Source organism: Branchiostoma lanceolatum, chromosome 16 (genome assembly GCF_035083965.1).
Source record: "Branchiostoma lanceolatum isolate klBraLanc5 chromosome 16, klBraLanc5.hap2, whole genome shotgun sequence".
NCBI classification, from domain to species: Eukaryota; Metazoa; Chordata; class Leptocardii; order Amphioxiformes; family Branchiostomatidae; genus Branchiostoma; species Branchiostoma lanceolatum.
The window spans coordinates 1,101,739-1,120,973 of record NC_089737.1 but is presented as its reverse complement, the minus strand read 5'-3'; the positions used below and the strand labels follow the sequence as shown (position 1 = coordinate 1,120,973).

The 19,235-nt window shown below is 44.4% G+C and overlaps 1 protein-coding gene across 1 annotated transcript; it reads right to left on the bottom strand.

Annotated features, from left to right (window-relative positions):
• Positions 1 to 601: 601 nt before the first annotated feature.
• On the bottom strand, positions 602 to 14,545 carry LOC136421327 (glyoxylate/hydroxypyruvate reductase B-like). The gene is made up of 8 exons (XM_066408555.1): positions 14,382 to 14,545; positions 6,471 to 6,628; positions 5,627 to 5,855; positions 5,224 to 5,316; positions 4,458 to 4,569; positions 3,994 to 4,159; positions 3,142 to 3,320; positions 602 to 2,600 (listed from the first exon to the last, which is right to left on the bottom strand). Exons 3-8 carry the CDS (start codon positions 5,804 to 5,806, stop codon positions 2,347 to 2,349), a joined length of 984 nt encoding a protein of 327 aa, XP_066264652.1. The 5' UTR covers positions 5,807 to 5,855; positions 6,471 to 6,628; positions 14,382 to 14,545; the 3' UTR covers positions 602 to 2,346.
• Positions 14,546 to 19,235: the final 4,690 nt, after the last annotated feature.

The window sequence follows — 19,235 nt, the reverse complement described above, 5'->3', positions numbered from 1 at the left end:
TGCCACTCATTGTTTTTCTTTGAGGAAATTTCATTTTGAGAACTGGGTGAACTGCATGTTGGGGTAAAACCATGTCTTTTGCGACAGTTTATTTCCATCCAGTGCCTATTTCCATGGCCAGCTGGGCTCTTGTGTCAGCTCCTGGTCTAAGTCTGTGACCTCTAGTCCAATAGGTAGCCTTCCCAACAAATGAAAATCTGTCATTCTTTCTTCAGTTATCCTCTTGGAAAGATTCTAAGAAAACTACATCTCCAGAAAGCTGATAAGGGGATTGAATCTATATATACAGCACTTCTTCTTGACATCAAAATCTCATTATTACATCATGACCAGGACAAAAGCACCTGGGGCAATTACTGTCGTATTGAGGTCACCTGAGTTAGCCCTGAATGGCAGCCACTCCTGACCGCGACGCTTGCTATTTAGCCCTGCTAATTGTAAGCTCCTGGCTGCGAAGATAACAATAACATGTATCATCAATCCATTTAGAGCTTCTTACAAAAATGAGGAAATACAAATACACCAACAGACACACCAAAGACGATACCTCCATTTTTAGACTTGAGGTAATGAATGGTCCCTTGTTGGCAGATGCACTCTGTGGGCTTTTGAAAGGGCTTTATTCTTCTCCTTTGTAACAATCAAACTTATCTTGGTACAAAGATAATTGTAGGTACGTAAATAGAATCTGAGTCTTACCTAGAAGAAATAATGTTTTACATTAGATACATCTAATTTCCTGCTATCATCTCACCTGTATGCACCCTCATCGCATTTTTATAACAGAACTCATCAATGTGGCAAGTGTAGATCTGCTATTAAAGGGACGTATTGTAAGGCCACACCAATTTTATTTGTTGCTTCTCGGATTTTTTCAGGAAAAAATTGGAGCGACAGGGAAAAAAAAAATTAAAAATAATTTTGTTTTTCAAATACATGTCTCCATGGGGTGAAGATTAGGGTTTACATGACATAAAGAATAAGAGGATTATTCAAGTTTTAGCTTTGTATGGCTCATTTTATGCAATGAACCCCTATCTTTGATCTAGTACTATAATTTCAGTAACAAAATTACCTTTTGCTATGTAATATATGAATTCATATTGAGAAATAGTTGTAATAAATGAAAAATTATAACTTATGATAACATGTGACCACACTTTTTAGGTATGTGCAGGCCTTTATAATCTTATTTGGTGGCTATTGAGATTTACAACTGAACAAATAGTAAAATCGTGAGTAAAAATTTGTGACTGGGAATAGTGACCCAATTTTTTTCTGTTTTTTCAAAATGGGTAGAACAGGACAGGCTATTCCCAGAAGCAACAAAAAAGATTGGTGTGGCCTAATCGGAACATAAAACAAAATTCACTGTTTTTGCTTATTTTTCTACAGCATTAGTTGAATCAACCTTATTACACTGCACGGCAATATTCATCACGTATGGATGCGACTTTGTAGTGTCGTGCGAACGTCTTGAAAAAAAATTATATACGCAATCCCCACCGCCGCTTGACTTGTCTGTCATTTTGTCCAACATTCTGACGAACCACCGAACACGCGATCGAACGCACAACGTTCTGAAGTTTGTTCACTTGTGGTGATTTTCCTGTGACATTCGATCTCCGACCGCAACGGTCGATTCGGGTATTTCTTAGCGTTATCTGACTGCAACCGTTCTTTAAAGCTACTCAGTGAAGATGCTCCTACAGTACCTGATGACAACGAGTTCCATTCTACAATGTGACAAAATGACGGGAATATGTTGGAAATAAGTTACTAAATGTAAATCCGGATGTAGATTTTTCAAATTCTTCATGTCACATGACATGACCAGCCAGCACAAGTCTTCTATTGCAGTTAACTGGAACTGTTGTAATCTGCAGTGTTCCCATCATCAATTAACCTTCTCCCTGCTGCCTTGCTCTGTAACCAATAGCTATAGAGAATATGGTGCCAAATGGTTACTTCAGGGTGCTAAGGGTTATCCTAGTCCCAGTGTCTTCAGAAATGGCTTTACATGAACACATTCAACATGTGCTCTGATATAATAATTAAGAAATCAATTATGCTCAGCCGATTATACAAACTAATTGTAGATATTGACATTTCCCAAATTGAAGGAATGCTAACAAACTTGGACTTGCCCGACAGGTATTTTTGCAATTTTTCTCTATGTATGTGGGCATTATAATTCATTCTCCATATTCTCATATGCAGTCATATTGTTATTGCTAATCCAACAATGATTAGTGATTTATGTGGTAGGGTGTTCGAATCAAATCTTAGTGTGTGAGGCTGAACTATGAAAATCCCTACTATTGGCTATGATGAGCCCCATACTATCTACTTCAATACCACCTCCCTGGGGACAGCTACCCCCTGGATGGCTGCGGCACAGCTCTCACATCCAGCCTCCACCACCCCCCTACGTGACTCCAGACTGTTGGCACCCATGTGGGGGGTGATGATGACATTGGGCATGTGGAGGAGGGGGTGATGAGGGGGGAGGGGTTCAGGGGAGGTCACATCCAACACCGCAGCTTGGATTGTCTTGTTCTGCAGGGCCTCTACCAGCTGGTCCTGATGTACCACAGGTGCTGGGAGAGAAGGAAGTCATGGCTTACTTGCAAGGAGACTATCAGGCATATCAAAGTTCTTTTCCTCTTGTCCACACAAATTAATTGTTATCGTTCCCAAAAGCTTTAGCTGACATCTTCCTAAGTGTCAAAATACCATCTCATCAATAACCAATCACAAATGGACTCTGTTGTCTTGTTTCTCTGTTGAAGCCACCTGCACGAAGACAGTTGCCATGCATTCACATTGCATGTTGCTTTAAGATGTTACATTTTTGCAATAAAGTATATGTGGTGCTATTTTATTTATTCATTTATAATGCTTAAACAGGTGTTCCAAAATGTCAAGGTCACCTAAAAAAGGCCACCATACTGTCAAAAACACTAATACATCAAATATTCAATAGATATTGATATAAAAGAAGAAACAATTGAATTTAAACAAAGTTAACATAGAAATTGTGCACTTTAATCATGCTCATTATTTGTACCTGCAGAAGTGTCTGCTTTCATCTAAAATGGTGGCACAGACTCAGAGGAATCTTTAGTGATATCAACTCACCACGTGCAATGTTGATGAAAATAGCAGATGGCTTCATGAGTTTGAACTGTTCCCTTCCCATCATGCCGTGTGTCTGCAGAGTGAGTGGGACGACTGTGATGATGAAGTCACAGTGTGGGAGCAGCTCGTCCAGAGAGCTGTAGAACTCCAGACCCACGGCTGCCTCTCGCTCAGGCTGTCTATAAAAACCAAGCAAGTTAGGGTTTCAAAACTTTACATTTGTTGAAGTGAAACCACAAATTGTTATATGAAACAAAGAGGCAAGTAAAACAGTCTTCTGGCTCCCAGGGATCGACCTGGGTCAGTCAGCCCACAGACTGTATGCACTAACCACTAGGCTAAAAGGTCCAGACTAGTTAGACCTGTCAGTTAGTGGCGCTTGAACCCCACTGTTACACTACTCCTCCTTTTCTTTTTAAAATTCGTCCTCAAATCTCCTAGTTGATATCCCTGGGTGGCACATAACAAATTCTACCACTGTGACAATGTAAAATGTGAGACAGTTGACAGACAATATTCTGACTTGGAGACAGCCGTGTTTGTTGCAATTTGGGAAAAATATGAGAGAGAACTTGAGAACTTTATTACACGACAAATGTAGCAGGTACAATATGGCATCTTGTACATTGCAGTTGAACTAGATGTAGTGCTAATATCTAACAATTTTTAAGAATCTACTTTATGTATAACAGTGAAGACAAATCAAACTATGCAAACTAATGTTAGAACATCTTATACGAGCAGCGATCCTGAGCACCATCTAATTGAATTGAACTGGCCTGAGGTGAAGAAACATTTGAAATGGGTAAGCCTACAACATGCATGACTTTGACAGTGAAGAGTACAGGGCACCTGATTATGTCGAAGTACAGGACCTTCATCTTGAAGCCAAGTGCTCTCTCAGCAATCCCGTAGCCGATCCTTCCCAGCCCCACAATCCCCAGTGTAGAGCCTGTGATCTTCTTGCCCAGGATGTTGTAGTTAAATGGAGTTGTGGTGTCTGTAGCTGACTTAATGGCTTAGAAGGGGAGTGTTGGAACATAACAGTGATACAAAATGAACTAAAAATCAGGAAAATCCATTCATTGATTCTTCTTTTCTCCTGCCAATAACAAATAGCTGCAGTTCAAGAAAAGCTGCAAGGGCACCTACAATGTAAAACAGTTATTTACCACTTTTTCTGATACCAAAGCAAACAAGTCATATTCTTGAAAGTTAAACATCATCTTAATTACCTTAACTTTGCACTTTTTTCACAATCACTTCATCACACTCAACGTGAACCTTCAGACAAGTGAACAAACTTTGTGACTCACCCTCAGGTAGCCTCCTGGCAGCTGCTACTAGAAGTGTCATGCCCCAGTCCGCCACACAGTCACTGCTGACATCAGGCACACTGGATACTTTCATATCTCTGGACTTCAGCAACTAGAATGTAAGAAGTGTGTGAAACATGGTGTGATACAGGTACAATTGAGGAGACTCTCATGTCATCACCAAGGCTTGCTTTCACATGGTCACTATGGACTGTCTGGAGTACAAAGTCTGAATGTTGTAACTTGGTTCAATCAAACATTGTTACAAAGTAAATGTATATCAAACAATATAAATTCTGGCAATACAACAGACTGAATGCAGAGGACAAACTTGTTGAATTTGTAAACATGTCATTTCTGTTCATTTCTGACATGATAGTAGATGGTTGGGCATATACACACCGATCTAACAAAAAAAGCACACTCTTCAAGTTTTTTCTGCTGACCTACAGCATTGCCATGACCAATTATGTGCCCAATGACTTAGGACACCAAAGCCTGGTCGCAATATGATGTTGAAAATACCAGTGTCCTGATGGAGTTCACTTTTTCATTGTATTTGTTGGATCAATTCGGCTGAAACCTAAAAAAAAAGGAGATTTCCTACCTAGTGACCTTATTTTTTTCAGGGCCGTGATCAGAAACACAAAATTAATTTCTCTGCGCCTAAGCTGTTTAATGCTGGGTTTCTCAGATGTAACTTTGACAGATTTCATAGAAGTTTTAACCATGTACATACTATAGAGCATGTGTGAGTGTATCTTACCTGTAAGTCCAGATGATCAATCCCCACACTCAGCGTACTGACAATCTTCAGGTTGGGTAAGGTGTCCAGCAGTTCTGCAGTAACCCTGGGCAGCTGCCAATCAGAGAGAAATGAGCTGTTTCATATATTGTGATATGTATATATATATATATATATATATATATATATATATATATATATATATATATATATATATATATATCATCCTCACAGGACACTGTGACTGTTTATAATTACTATTACCAAGGCCAACCTCCTTATTCCCCATGTATGCTAGTATATACTTGACACATACATGTACACATATGTATGTGGGGAAATGATAAAGAAAGCACCGTAAATTAATAAAGCTCAAACTGCCCAACACATGAAATGAGGTACTATAAGTTAGGCATATACTCACCCCACCATTCACCAACACACCCTGTATTTGATTTGCATATCTCTCCTTGTCTTGTTCAAAATCTGCCCACCACACAATTCGGAAGTAGTTTTCCATGACAGGTACGAATATCTGTGGGTAGGCGTGCAGCTCATCAACATGAGACGTCAGAACCATTGGTTTGTCCTCCAGCAACGCCATTGCTTAGGGGTGTTCTTTTCCGACTCTGATATCCCGGCAGGCACGTATACTGGAAGACATTTATCAATAAGGCTAAAATAACTGAATATATACATATACAAGATGTAAATTTACAGTGAAAATTTGTGATTCCAGTTGTGGGGTCGATATGTTGCTCATAATAGCACCGGACCGACGGAGGACGTGCAAACAGTCAGAACTCTGTATCTCCAAGCAGATATGTGTTCCCCATGGACGGAACCCGCAGATCTGAAGTTTTCCGTCCGCGCGTCAACCACTTGAAAACGGCAGCGTCACTACGAAGGGCATCTACAGTACACTAGTACTATTGGTATATCTAAGGACTAGAAGGGAGTGTTACTTTAGATCTGTTCACGGACGTATATTTTACGAAGACGACGTTAAGAGTATTGACAGAATAGTAGATAAATGAGGATAAATCAATAGAAAGTTCTCAAAATAAGCAATTTCACGGTTGCTACTACGAATGTGCAGTGTCAAAGGTGAAGGCCACCGGCTTGCAAACAGTGCTCGTCTCGACATTGTCTCGATTTGAAACAACGCCCCGACGGGTTCAATTCTGTTTACGTCTCGGGGGCCTTCACCTTTGACACTGCACATGCGTAGTAGTACCGTGAACTAGCTAATAAAGGATCATAAAGACCTTTGTGGTCCTTTGTTCCGCTCAGGACAGACTCGGAATGACGGGTGTACCCAGGTAGGATGTGTGGCTGATGACACGTCGACTCACCTGTCACGGCTGATGAGTGTCTTAAGTCCCACATTCTCAACCACTCATTCGTTGATTGATTGATTGACTGACTGTGAATTCGAAAAAGATCATTCCACGTTTCGATGAATTAAAAGAAATCATGGGTGTCCTTACATCGAATTGAACGCACGAAATAGACACATTGCCACATGGACGGCTAGATGACCTTAATAGCAGACGTCGAATGTTTTATCTGTTTTACACCCAGCCGTCCCTCGTCGACCTGTCTATTGTTCCTATCGGCAGCCAACCGTGACCACAAGTGACGTCATTTGTGCAGCTGTGGGTAAGTGCAGAGTCTGTGGAGCACTAAACCTGAGGGTTCTATGGAGCCCTCGATTTTACAAATAAGTACTCTCCAAGCAGAGGTTCGGCTCCCGGGCTGGCTTTAGCCTGGGTGCCAGACCCCCGCGGCTGCGCTCCTGGAGCTAATCCCTCGGCAGGGGAAGCAACTCGCGCCGCCGCCACAGATAGCACACGGCCCACTAATTTAATCTCCAAGCAGATCTACACGGGGCGCGAAAATCGTATATGCTAGGCAGAGAAGCCTACGGGGCTGGCTGGCTGACTGGACCTTCTCTGGCTAGCATATACGATTTTCACGCCCCGTGTAGATCTGCTTGGAGATTACACTAATTATCTCTCGCGATAGAAATCAGAGTTCTGCTGCCAAGCGCTCGCGGGTGCCAACTCCGATGCAGACTCCTCCCGGCTGTTTCCTTTTTCAAGTTACAGTTTTTATACTTTTACATTTTTTTTTCTTATCGCTGGCCGGCCAGCAACAAGAAAAAAATGTAAGAGTATAAAAACTGTAACTTGAAAAAGAAAACAGCCTACCCTGGGAGTCCAGGCACCGTAATCGGCGGGCCACGGAGCACCGTACTCTCCAAGCAGAACTAGGGTTTCGGCTGGTTTTTGACGTGTTTTTAGGCATTTGGTTGGCGACACAACAAAAACGATGACAAAGTAGAAGGCATGACAAAAACGCCTAAAAACACGTCAAAACCAGCCGAAACCCTAGCTCTGCTTGGAGAGTAGGAGCACCGCACGCGCGCCCAAGCTTTCCCGGCCAACCCTCCCGCTGCCCCCCCGAAGACCGACCCCGCCCCACTCTCCGCTGCAAACCCAGGGGGCAGCGGGAGGGTGGGCCGGGAAAGCTTGGGCGCGCGTGCGGTGCTCCGTGGCCCGCCGATTACGGTGCCTGGACTCCCAGGGTAAAAACAGCCGGGAGGAGTCTGCATCGGAGGCTAGCCAACTCTATCCCTACTACTAGGTCTTCCCCGCCCAAAAGGGCTTATCATCGCATCGCGCGAAAGGTCTGGTATCCAAGCTAGGCTGGTTTTTGCATGATGTGTTTTTTTAGGCGTTTTTGTCGGGCTTTCTATAACCGGCCAGCCCAAACGGGACCGATATAGAAAGCTTGACAAAAACGCCTAAAAACATGTCAAATACCAACCGGAGCCGAAGAGTAATAAACACGGTACGTAACGTTACATGTAGCCTGGATACCAGACCCCCAATCTCTAAAAAATATATATATATTTTAGAGATTGGGGGTCTGGTATCCTGGCTACGTTACATGTAGTCAAATGGTTAGTGACCCTACCCTCCAAGCAGAGGTTGGTGGGGAAGATTGTGACCGAGCGGCCAAAAAACGGGGCATATGATAAAACGGTCACAACCTTCCCCACCAACCTCTGCTTGGACGGCTGTGGAGAGTAACCCCGGCGCCTCTTGATCAAGAAGTGGCGTGCGTTCGAATCCCGGCTGTGCTACTCACCGGATATGCACGCTACTGGAAAGGGTCACAGTCCTTTGATAGGACGGGACGTTAAGCCGTGGTCCACTGTTACTTGCGCTAAAGTCGAAAAGAGCTAGGGGAATTTCCCTGATACAATTAAAAGTGTAAGTACTGTACATGGCGTCTGTCTGCTCTGTCACCAGTGGAGAATTAGATCACCTGTTCATTTGAGCTACATGTGTAATCTGGTTCGAGATCACTTTCACTTTTCCCACAGGGGCCTGACCAGACAGAGAGCTGATTGAGAACCATGATTGTTTGATAGACCAAAAGTTAACGACTTTTTTTTCATTCAGAAATTTCATTTTGCAGTTCTTAAGTTTGACATCGTCATTTCAAACCTCACACACGGCTACCCCCTATGAGAATTTTGAACTGTTGCAATTATGGAATTATGTTTCATATATTTGCACGATCACTGCAAGTCTATTCTTTATGAATCTTAATCATTGTATGTTGGTTTTTGATTCAGTGGTATGGATACATAAAATAACTACTAAATGAATGCTTGTAAAGTTTGGGTTCTTGTTTTGATAGGCTGTGGTTGCTACCAGAAGTAGGCTATGTTTCGTGATTTCATGATAAATGTGATTTTTCCTAAGGCTGCACCAAGTAATTTTTATGGATGACGTCCGCGCGCGCATTGATTTTGGTCTGTTCCCAGAAAAAAAAACAAGAATTTCCGCGTCCTGTAACTATGACCAAAGAGTTACGACAGTGCCGAAAATCGTAAAATTAACGTTAAACTCGTCACGCGAAATGCATAAATAAGGAAGTGGCTACTGACAGGATGATCCTGTCAGCAGTAGAAAAAATTGAAAATATCTGCACTACTGACAAGATGATCTTGTCAGCAGTGCATTTTTTTCTACTGATGACAGGATCGTCCTGTCAGTTGTGCTATTTTTTTCTACTGCTGACAGGATCATCCTGTCAGCAGTGCAGATTTTTCCTGTCAGCAGCGGAAATTTTTCTAAATTTGTGAGCATAAAAGTGAAAAAGGGCGGCAACGTTGTTGTTGATATCGATTCGTACGCTCTCGATGTCGGTCAGGGAGAGCTGACGTTCGCGCAACTGTACGAGAGACTTGTAGTGGCGAGTCAGTGAGTTTCGGCCGTACAATTTTAAGCAAGTCTTGAAAATATCAGCTACAGTGCATTTCTTCTGTAATGACGTGAAGATCGGGAGAGGCTTTGAAGTTTACTGCGGCCTGCAGGTGGGGCAGGCAACCAAGCAGTTCGGGTGTTTCATCCGCATGGAGGTCGACAAGACAGCTGCCACAACTGAAACTCCTAGGCCCAAGTCTGTTTTTGAGGTATGAAAAGTTCCGTTCTTAATCTGTTTTGGATCAAGTACCATGTACGAGAAAATTATAATCTGGGAAGGGGGAGTGTAAGATGAATGTGTTCATGTATTCTGCATGGATAATAATCATTTATTCGTTTCTGGTTATCTATACTTGTTGGGGAAATATGTGATTTTTTGAAATTTCTATCATTTTTGGTCCATTTTTGGTCCAGCCAGGCTGCACCAAGTAATTTTTATGGATGACGTCCGCGCGCGCATTGATTTTGGTCTGTTCCCAGAAAAAAAAAAGAATTTCCGCGTCCTGTAACTATGACCAAATCGTAAGATTAACGTAAAACTCGTCACGCGAAATGCATGAATAAACACATGTGCCGTATAACGGTGGTGTACATGTGCACCACGGTCAAAATACCAGTAGTAGTACTACTAGTAAGTAAGATGGCGTCGAATTCCACAGAGCATGTGGGTTCGGACGCTAAATATGTGAGCATAAAAGTGAAAAAGGGCGGCAACGTTGTTGTTGATTGGTACGCTCTCGATGTCGGTCAGGGAGAGCTGACGTTCGCGCAACTGTAGCGGCGAGTGAGTTTCAGCCGTACAATTTTAAGCAAGTCTTGTCAAGTTCAGCTACAGTGCATTTCTTCTGCAATGACGAGAAAATCGGGAGAGGCATTGAAGTTTACTCCGGCCTGCAGGTGGGGCAGGCAACCAAGTAGTTCGGGTGTTTCATCCGCATGGAGGTCGACAATACAGCTGCCCCAACTGAAGCTCCTAGGCCCAAGTCTGTTTTCGAGGTATGAAAAGTTCCGTTCTTTAGTCTGTTTTGGATCAAGTACTATGTGCAAAAAAATAACAATCTGGGAAGGGGGAGTGTAAGATGAATGCATTCATTGATTCTGCATGGATAATGATCATTTATTCGTTTCTGGTTATTTATACTTGTTGGGGAAATATGTGGGTTTTTTTTATTTCTATCATTTTTGGTCCATATTTGGCTCTTGAATAATTACTATTATTCATTAGGATTTCTAAAGCATAGGTAGAAATGTAGTAATGCATGCGAATTAATCACCGACTAATTTTGCCTTTTTAATATACTATGTTTCTGCAGGCCTGCAAAATCAATGGGATATGGAAAGAAACAGGACAGGACAACAACTGCTGTTCAACTTCAGCTGATTTAATCAAATTATTGCTGTTTTCATGATGAATAAAAGAATTGTTAGTTGTTACACTGTGTTTCTCTCATTCAATTTGTGTCCTAATATGTGTCGTCGACTATTATTTTTCAAATCTAGGCATCTTGTTTTTTTCGGCCCTTCTTGTTTTTTTTCGCGCTCTCGCATTAGATCTAGGGTCTCCAAAGGACGTCATCCATAAAAATTACTTGGTGCAGCCTAAACGCAAGTAAGGGCTTTAGGAGTAAGGGGAGAATAAGCATCGGGCCCGACGTCCACGGGAAAACGGCCGGCATCGCACGAGCTTGAGTGGGACTAATGGAGTGCCCCACGACTATTAATAAAGAAGGGATAGTATACTAGTATGTAATATCAAGCAAAGACACCCTTCGTTAGTCGCCACGGCTACCCCGCGGAGTACCACGCGGGGCGCCCCGTGCGCTCGGGGTACCCCGAGGGGCCATCCCGGTTTTTACACAAACCCCCAAGGGCTTCGATCGAGAGGGGCAGTTTTGTCCGGGATTTCTAGGAGGGACGTTAGATCACCTCTGCTAGGAGAATAGCTTTCCGCTGCCAGAATTATCTTTGGCACCCGGTAGCTGTGAACTTTGCCGCGGTAGCTGCCACAACGATCCCGTGTAAAACTGCTACCGGGCGCTAAAGATTATCCCTGGAGGAAAAACCCTTCAGCCCCTAAAGAGCCTGGCCAATCTACGTTAGACCAAGGAGGTTAAATATGGTTAGACTGGATGCCAGGTTACTCCAACCATTATAGCCGCAGCGACATCAGCTTGAGGACTAAATATTACAAGCAAACACGAGTCGCCACGGGCTACACCCAAGCCACACGAGCGTTCTAGATTCTACGTTGAACCAAGGACTTGGCTGAACTTAGCCATGAGTGACACGTATTTGTCCCTACTGACTTGACGTGCAAGTAACACCAACAGCCGTTCGTTGTCACAACTCCGACTCACTTTGTATGCTGAAAACTGAGTCGTTTCACTTTGAACCGCGTCTTGAGAAAAGGACTTTACAAAGTACCCCCCCCCTCCCACTGGAATATTCAATTGTGACTGAATCTTTTCCATGTTCAATAAATCCCATAAATTCACAGACACGTGTGATTTTGATCTCTGAAGTAGTATGAGTCATTTCATAGTAGTAGTTGTACGTTTCTAACATATAGTGGAGGAATAGTAGGCAACACACTCGCTTTTTATCAGGAAATTTAGATTTTCCAAATGATCCTGTCAGCAGTGTAGATTTTTCCTCTGCTGACAGGATCGTCCTGTTAGCCACTACTGACAGGATCGTCCTGTCAGCAGTGCAATTTTCTATACCAGCGGCTGACAGAGCCACTTCCTTTTCGAAGTTTGGGGTTCCACACTTCCCAAGATGCATCAGCAGGGTGACGTAAACTCGATTTTACGGCAATTCTTCTAAGCGCGCGAAGGTAAGAACGCAATGGACTCTGCACGCTTCAAATCGGTAAGTACTGTTTATTGATGACCTCTAATCGCCCAGGAAAGACCGCAACACTCATAATTAAAATGTATGAAAGGAAACTGATTTGAACTAAAACAATTGAATCAGTTGACATAGGGTTTGTTTTTCTGCATTTTTCCTGCTCCGCGAGCTTGACAACTGATTGGAGATCATTGGAGTACTTGCTTATGTTTTTCCCCCGATCGCGCTGAAATAGAGCAAGAAACTACTTTTTCGCCGACATAGCCATAACTGCATTGTCCATAAGATTATAAAGTATATAGTAGATATAGTAGACCACTGAGGTCATGGGTCATGAGTGAGTGAGCGGCTGCGAGATATAGTTAATGGCAGTAAAAATTTCCCGGTAAAAAATCTGACCTGCTCAAAGATAACAATTGGCGAGAAAAAGTGTGAAATTCTTGGATTTTTTTAAAGTAAACAGGAAACGCATTGTTTATATGCTCTCTAAAGTACTGTATGTCAAGTATACTGCTTGAGCAAAGAATTTTGGTAGTAATCAGATGAGATATATATTCTATGTACTTCAATATATTTCATACATCAATACCATTCTGGTATAATGTCCTTGATACAATTCGATAGATGTTTCATTATGAATTTCTAACATTTCCAAGGAGGTTTTATATATACAGTACTAGACTACGCACAAAAAGTTTGGAACCTTTACTTTGATTGATCATATTTCCATTGTTTTTTTATCAATTTCAATGTATTATGTATCGTTGGAAAGCCTGTGTAATTTCCTTTCCTATGATACCCAACTCATTATAATTGCAATCTGATGGAGCGAGCACCAGGCCTGCTTACGCGAGTGGGTTGTAGAAAAAAAGTGCCCAAATTTCCATAATAGGTCAAACACCTATAGCGCAGTGCCAAACCCATTAGTGGTGGTGTCGTCCAAATCGTGAATGGAACAGTGTGTGGTGGAATGTTATGTTCACAGCTACAGATAAGAGAAGGTTTATTTCGACTGTTGGATGGGTAAATTAAAGTGTTGGGGCGGCTAGGAGAACCCTATGCTGACTGTTACACAGATAGACTGACTGTTTGTTGGGGTCAGTGTTATAGTGTGAGGCAGTACAACGCAACTTCGATGTGTCGATATAGAGACACCTTTCTCCATCCAGTCACATTTCCAAGATCCTTATCTCTGCAATATGATTATGAGACTGGGTGCCATTCTGCAAGATGATAGTGCACGTCCATACAGAATGAGTCTGTGAGAGTCATTTCAGACCACCTCCAGTACCTATGCAGGAATACAGAGGATAGAATGGCCCTCCTGCAGCCCAGATCTCAACAACAATTGAACACAGTCTCAGACTCTGTGATCACTGATCAGCTTGGGCGAGCTGTGCATGCAGTTGTGATCAACAGAACAACACTGGTCGACCTGCGACGACTCCTTGTGGAAGAATAGCCAGGGGCCGCGTACCAAAACTGGTGACAAGCATGAGGAGGATGTGCCGGGCTGTGTAGTCAGTGCCACCCTCATCATAACTGAGGCTCCTTTACGCATTTTTTTTTTGGATGAAGACTACCCTTGGCTTTCATATTAATCTGTTTTGTTGGTTCAAGTTTCACATCACCCTCGTACAAAAGCCACGTGCTACCAGCAGAGGACAAAATACTGAATTGAGCGTTTTACATTAGTAGGGTAATTTGGGCACTTTTTTTATGAGACTCGCTCGCATAAGCAGGTCTGGTGCTCGTTGTATTAATTTACAACAATAATAAGTTAAGTATCATGGGAAAGAAAATCACAAAAGCTTTTCAATGATATATAAATCATTGAAATTGATCAAGAAACAACGGAGATATGATCGACCAAAGTTAAGTTTCCGAACTTTTTGTGCGTAGTTTATATAAAACCTCCTTGCATTTCCAACTTCTCAGTAGACAAACACGGGTAAAACCTTTAAACATTTGTTCTGTATTACCTCCCCAGTATATAAAAGATGCAATTATGGCATGTTTGATGAGAATCTACACAAAGAAACGTACCTTCCTGTATTTTACCGCCTTCCTACTTGGGTTTTTCTGTTGCCTAAGGCTAATGGCAGGACGATCTAATCTCCAAGCAGATCCACGCCGGGCGCGAAAATCGTAGTATGCTAGCCAGAGAGGGTCCAGCCATCCAGAGAAGGTTCATAGCCCGGCAGGGATCTGCCCTTAGACGGCAGGGATCTGCCGGGCTATGAACCTTCTCTGGATGGCTGGACCCTCTCTGGCTAGCATACTACGATTTTCGCGCCCGGCGTGGATCTGCTTGGAGATTAGGACGATCCTGCCAGCAGTGCAAAAATTTGCACTGCTGGCAGGACGATCAGGATGATCCTGTATGCAGTAGAAATTTTTGCACTGCATACAGGATGATCCTGACAGCAGTGCAGATTTTTCTACTGCTGACAAGATCATCCTGTATGCAGTGCAAAAATTTCTACTGCATACAGGATCATCCTGACAGTCCTAAATCCCATGTCACTTCGCTCTCTGTCCAGGTTAAGATGTGGAGCTTAAATGCAGGAAGCCCGTAACAGAGAGACGAAGTCTACGTGTTCCTCGTGTATCTTTTCATGTTTTTTCATGTTTTTTTTTTTTTTTTTTTTTTTTTTTTTTAGGTCGCAAAACTTTCAATATCCTTCTCCTATTCTCGAAGGCCTCATGGTCTGCGTATCCCTTCTCAGCTCCTTGCAAACCGACGGAATGAGGGGTTGTATCATCTTACCCTCTTCTTCGCCGCAAAGCAACACGGGATAGTCCTAAATCCCATGTCACTTCGCTCTCTGTCCAGGTTAAGATGTGGAGCTTAAATGCAGGGAGCCCCACGCCTAACCTCCTTACGTAGTATCTGCTCCCCCCTGAAAACCCTTATTTCTCTCCTAACCCCCACCAATACTCACGCCCCTCTCACCAATACTCACCTTTTATTCCCCATACTTATCCATCCCTTACTGACTTTACCAAACTTTTGCTGTCTTCCCCTTTTGCCTCTTGCTGGTTTCTGTTTTGTCATTCCCCAAACAATAAGAACTCTTGAGAGACCGCTCAAAATGTTCCACCTCCTTTAATGCTCTGCTGTTCATCACATAAATTGTAATCATGTTCACTCTATCGCCCTATTAATTCTTTCCGTCTAGAGTTCGATTGGAAATTGTTACTATTAATGTCACTTATCCTTGAGGCTGGGCCCCTCAGAATACTGGTTTTAACTTCCTACTGTTCCTGCCACTGTAAAACGAGGCCACTCCCGCCTGGCGAACCACCTCTGTGGCTTCCTTAGACACCTCCTCCTGCAGAATTGCCGCTGGTGAACTCTCGTGGCACACCCTATCTAGCCTTAGATACCGTTCGGCCGTGGACTTGCTCGTCCATCCTACGTGGCTCATGAGGGATTTACTGTCCGCCCCTCCTAGCGCCATGGTTATGGCGCTGCCCGTACGTATGCCGTGGAGTGTCTCCCCGTCGTACTCTCCCATTTCCTCTAAGTATGTCTTGAAACGGCAACGAGCGGCACTGTAAGTGAATGGCTCATTGAGCACCCTGTGGGTTTTGCTAATCGTCCTGAACAGATACCCCTTGCCCAGCGAGACTTTAAGTGCTCGTGCCACGTCTATGTACACGCGCAGGGCTAGGACGGGGCATTTTGAACTCTCCTTCCCTGCTAGAATTGGGAAGACATTTGAAGAGCCGTCTCGTAGCGTCTTCCCGAAGGTGTGGTTGAATAATATCCCCTTCTCCTCCGGCAGCCACGCCAACTCTTCTGCTTTGCACCTTCCTAAATCAGATGTTCTATCCGCCGCAAAAAATTGGGTCTTAAAGAAGGCCTGATCCCGGGCTAACACAAATAACGAAGTACCCTTTACTGTTGGGTCTAACATTTTCCTGGTTATGTGCAGGCAGACCTTGTAAAGTTTGCTGAAAAAGACTGGCTGTGCTTGCGTTGGTTGTATGAGGGCGTTTGCCTGTTCGGCCTTCATTACTCTCAGATATTGTTTGATTAATGGGGCGGCTGCCGGGTTTCCTGAACCCACGGCGTCGCTCCAGTCCCCTCCCCTGCCTTCGTTGCTAAATATAGCCCGCAGTTGTCCTATAAGTGAATCTACCGTTCCCGCTGCGAGTCGACGGGGGCAGCCGCAGCTCGATTTCTTTTTGTCGCCAAAGTTTTTGCAGTTTGTGTTGTGAACTGTCGTTTTACCCCCTTTATCCTTCCACACTAAGAACTCACATATGTTCTCTGGTGATGCCGTGATGAGGTCTTTTGGTGGTGTGATATTCCCTAAGAAATCGAGTAGTTCCCGCTCCAGGGCTACCTTCTTCTTCCCATAGTCTGTATTTTTTGCTATGGCCTGCACCTCGTTCAGGCGCTCTTTTATCCTCCGCTCGTCTATGCTCAGCGTCTTTTGCGGGGGCTGGAAAGGCCTCCGCTGATAGGCGCACATCTGACAGTGTCTGAACCCGATGTCATTTGGTTGGTGGCACTTTGGGCAAGCCACTGATGGGGTCCATTTTCGGGCCACTGTTGGCAAAGGCTGTGATGGAAAAAGGGATAAGAGTGGGAAGATATTAGCTCCAGCTAGAAGCGCGTATGCACTACTACATTATCTCCCATAAGACTAAGATTTTTACTCGGTTTACATTCTGAATGCCCACAGCTCGTGGTGGAAAGTCTTCCCCGCTTGGAAACCTGCTTTTGTCGGGAAAAGAAGGGCTGATGTTGACCCGACGTCAGAAATCTTGATTGATGTTGTCGCTGCTCTCGAGAGGGTTGGCCACCAGATAGGGAGTGGGGACAGTTTGGGTACCACCATAGTGACCTTGGCGCTGTGTTGGATTAAAAAATTGACCACTGTACTGATCATGCCTATCGGTGGAAATACGTATGCGTTTTCTCTGTCTCCTCTCGGAGATGTCGATGGGTCGAAACGGAACATATCTACGCCCGCTGACTCTGGTGTTGGGTAAGGAGTGTAATGCCTTAGGGCGTTGCCTGAGCGGTCCCTTTGTGCGTTTGAATCTAAGGCCATGAGGTCAATAGTGTGGCCCGTCTTGCCGCCAAACTCCGCCTGCAGGCGGTCCCATATGTGGGGGGCCAGCATACAGTCCATCTTAGATAATTGCCTCGACGGGTAATCCGCTTGGTTGTCGTGCGTGCTAATATGCACCATGGACAGGGCGATATTTAGCTCGACTGTCTTTTCGAATATACCTCTTATTTCCTCGTTGAGGGACAGAGATCGTGCCCCCTCCCCCTGCCATGCGTCAACTACCGCTTTGTTATCCACCCTCATCAGTACTCGCGTGTTGCTTATCCAGTCTTTCGCGGCTTGAAGGGTGAAGGCGACCGCCTTCGCCTCCTTGCAATTGATATCTTTCCTGTAGTCCTGCTCTTGGAAATAATCTCTCAAGCTGACGCTGGCCTGTGGACCCTGCGGGGTGTGGAGAACTGCTCCCCAGCCGTAACCTGAGGCGTCAGATGAGATGGTGATTGATGTGTGTCTTTCCTCGCGCCATGCTTTGGGTTTCATGTCGTTATCGACAAAACGCCAGTGTTCGATTTCCGCGCGTGCCCCGTCGGGCAGTTTCGTGCGCGACCTGCCTTGTTTTATCATCGTGCTGATCAGTTTATTGCATTGCCGGGTGTAGATTTTAGCCCCTGGGACCACTAACGACATGGAGACACACTTCCCGACAAACTTCTGCAGTGTTTGGATAGTCACTGATATATCGGAGAGGATCTTCTCCCTGAGGCATATGAACTTCCCTTTCTTGTCTTCAGGGAAGAAGAAGGTTGCTTCTATTGTGTCAATTCCTGTACCCAGATGCACCAATTTCTGTACCGGAACGATAATACATTTTTCTAGGCTAAGGAAATATCCTGCTCTCGTTAAAAGATCGCACAGGATGTAGCTCGCCCTCTGTGCTTGGATGTACGGGTCAGGGGTTAAAGTTGGGCGGGGTGGTGGGGGTGATTCCCCGTTTAGCCTGTCGTCGATGTACAACATCGTTGGGATTCCTAGATGTCTTGCGTATGATGACACTAGTGCCCCCGTAGTATGGTAAATATACCCAGACACTTTATAGCCAAAGGGTAATGTGCAATAAACCAGGAAATAACCATTGAACTTGAAGCCGAATAATGTCTGGCAGTCCTCTGACAGACCGATGTGTGAATAGCCACTTTTCTCGTCTGTGTGCGTCATGTAACCGCCCTTTCGTAACATTCTGGGTGCTTCCGTGATTGGGTCTAGGCTAAACGGGCAGTCCTTAGTCCATAGGTTCAGGAAACGCCCATCCCAACACATACGTGGTTTTGTTGGTTCCACCGTGAGTGGCAGGACTAAGTGAGGAGGCTTGCAGAGGCCTACCTTGCCCCATACCCTTATTGAGCCATCCTCCAGACGCGCCTTAATCTGGGATGTTAAGAAATCTTGGTGCCCGGCGCAACTTGTCGCGTTTGGGAGGATAATTGATGGGGGTGCTGGTGAATTGTAGTTTTTACCCTTAAAACACCCGTTAAACGGTCTGAGAAAATCCCGGGCGTCAACCTTGTTTTCTATCCAATTAAGCACTTCCTTTCCCTTGTCTGAGAAGCTAGCTAATTTTGACCACATGTCTTTGTGATGGTGGAGGGAACCTGCCACAAATCGTGTCGGGTCCCTAAAGGGCAAAGTTGTCGGGTCTGCGTGGATGTGGTCAGCCATTACGTCTTCCGCGGGGGTGGGCGGTGACGGCGTGTCATCAGGCCAATGTTTTCCTTCCCACGTGACCCACGTGACGTCTTCCGGGCGCCGGGCTCGGATGCGAGATGGATCGAAAGGGGCGGGGCTGACTGCTGGGTCGCCTTGCTGGAGTGGC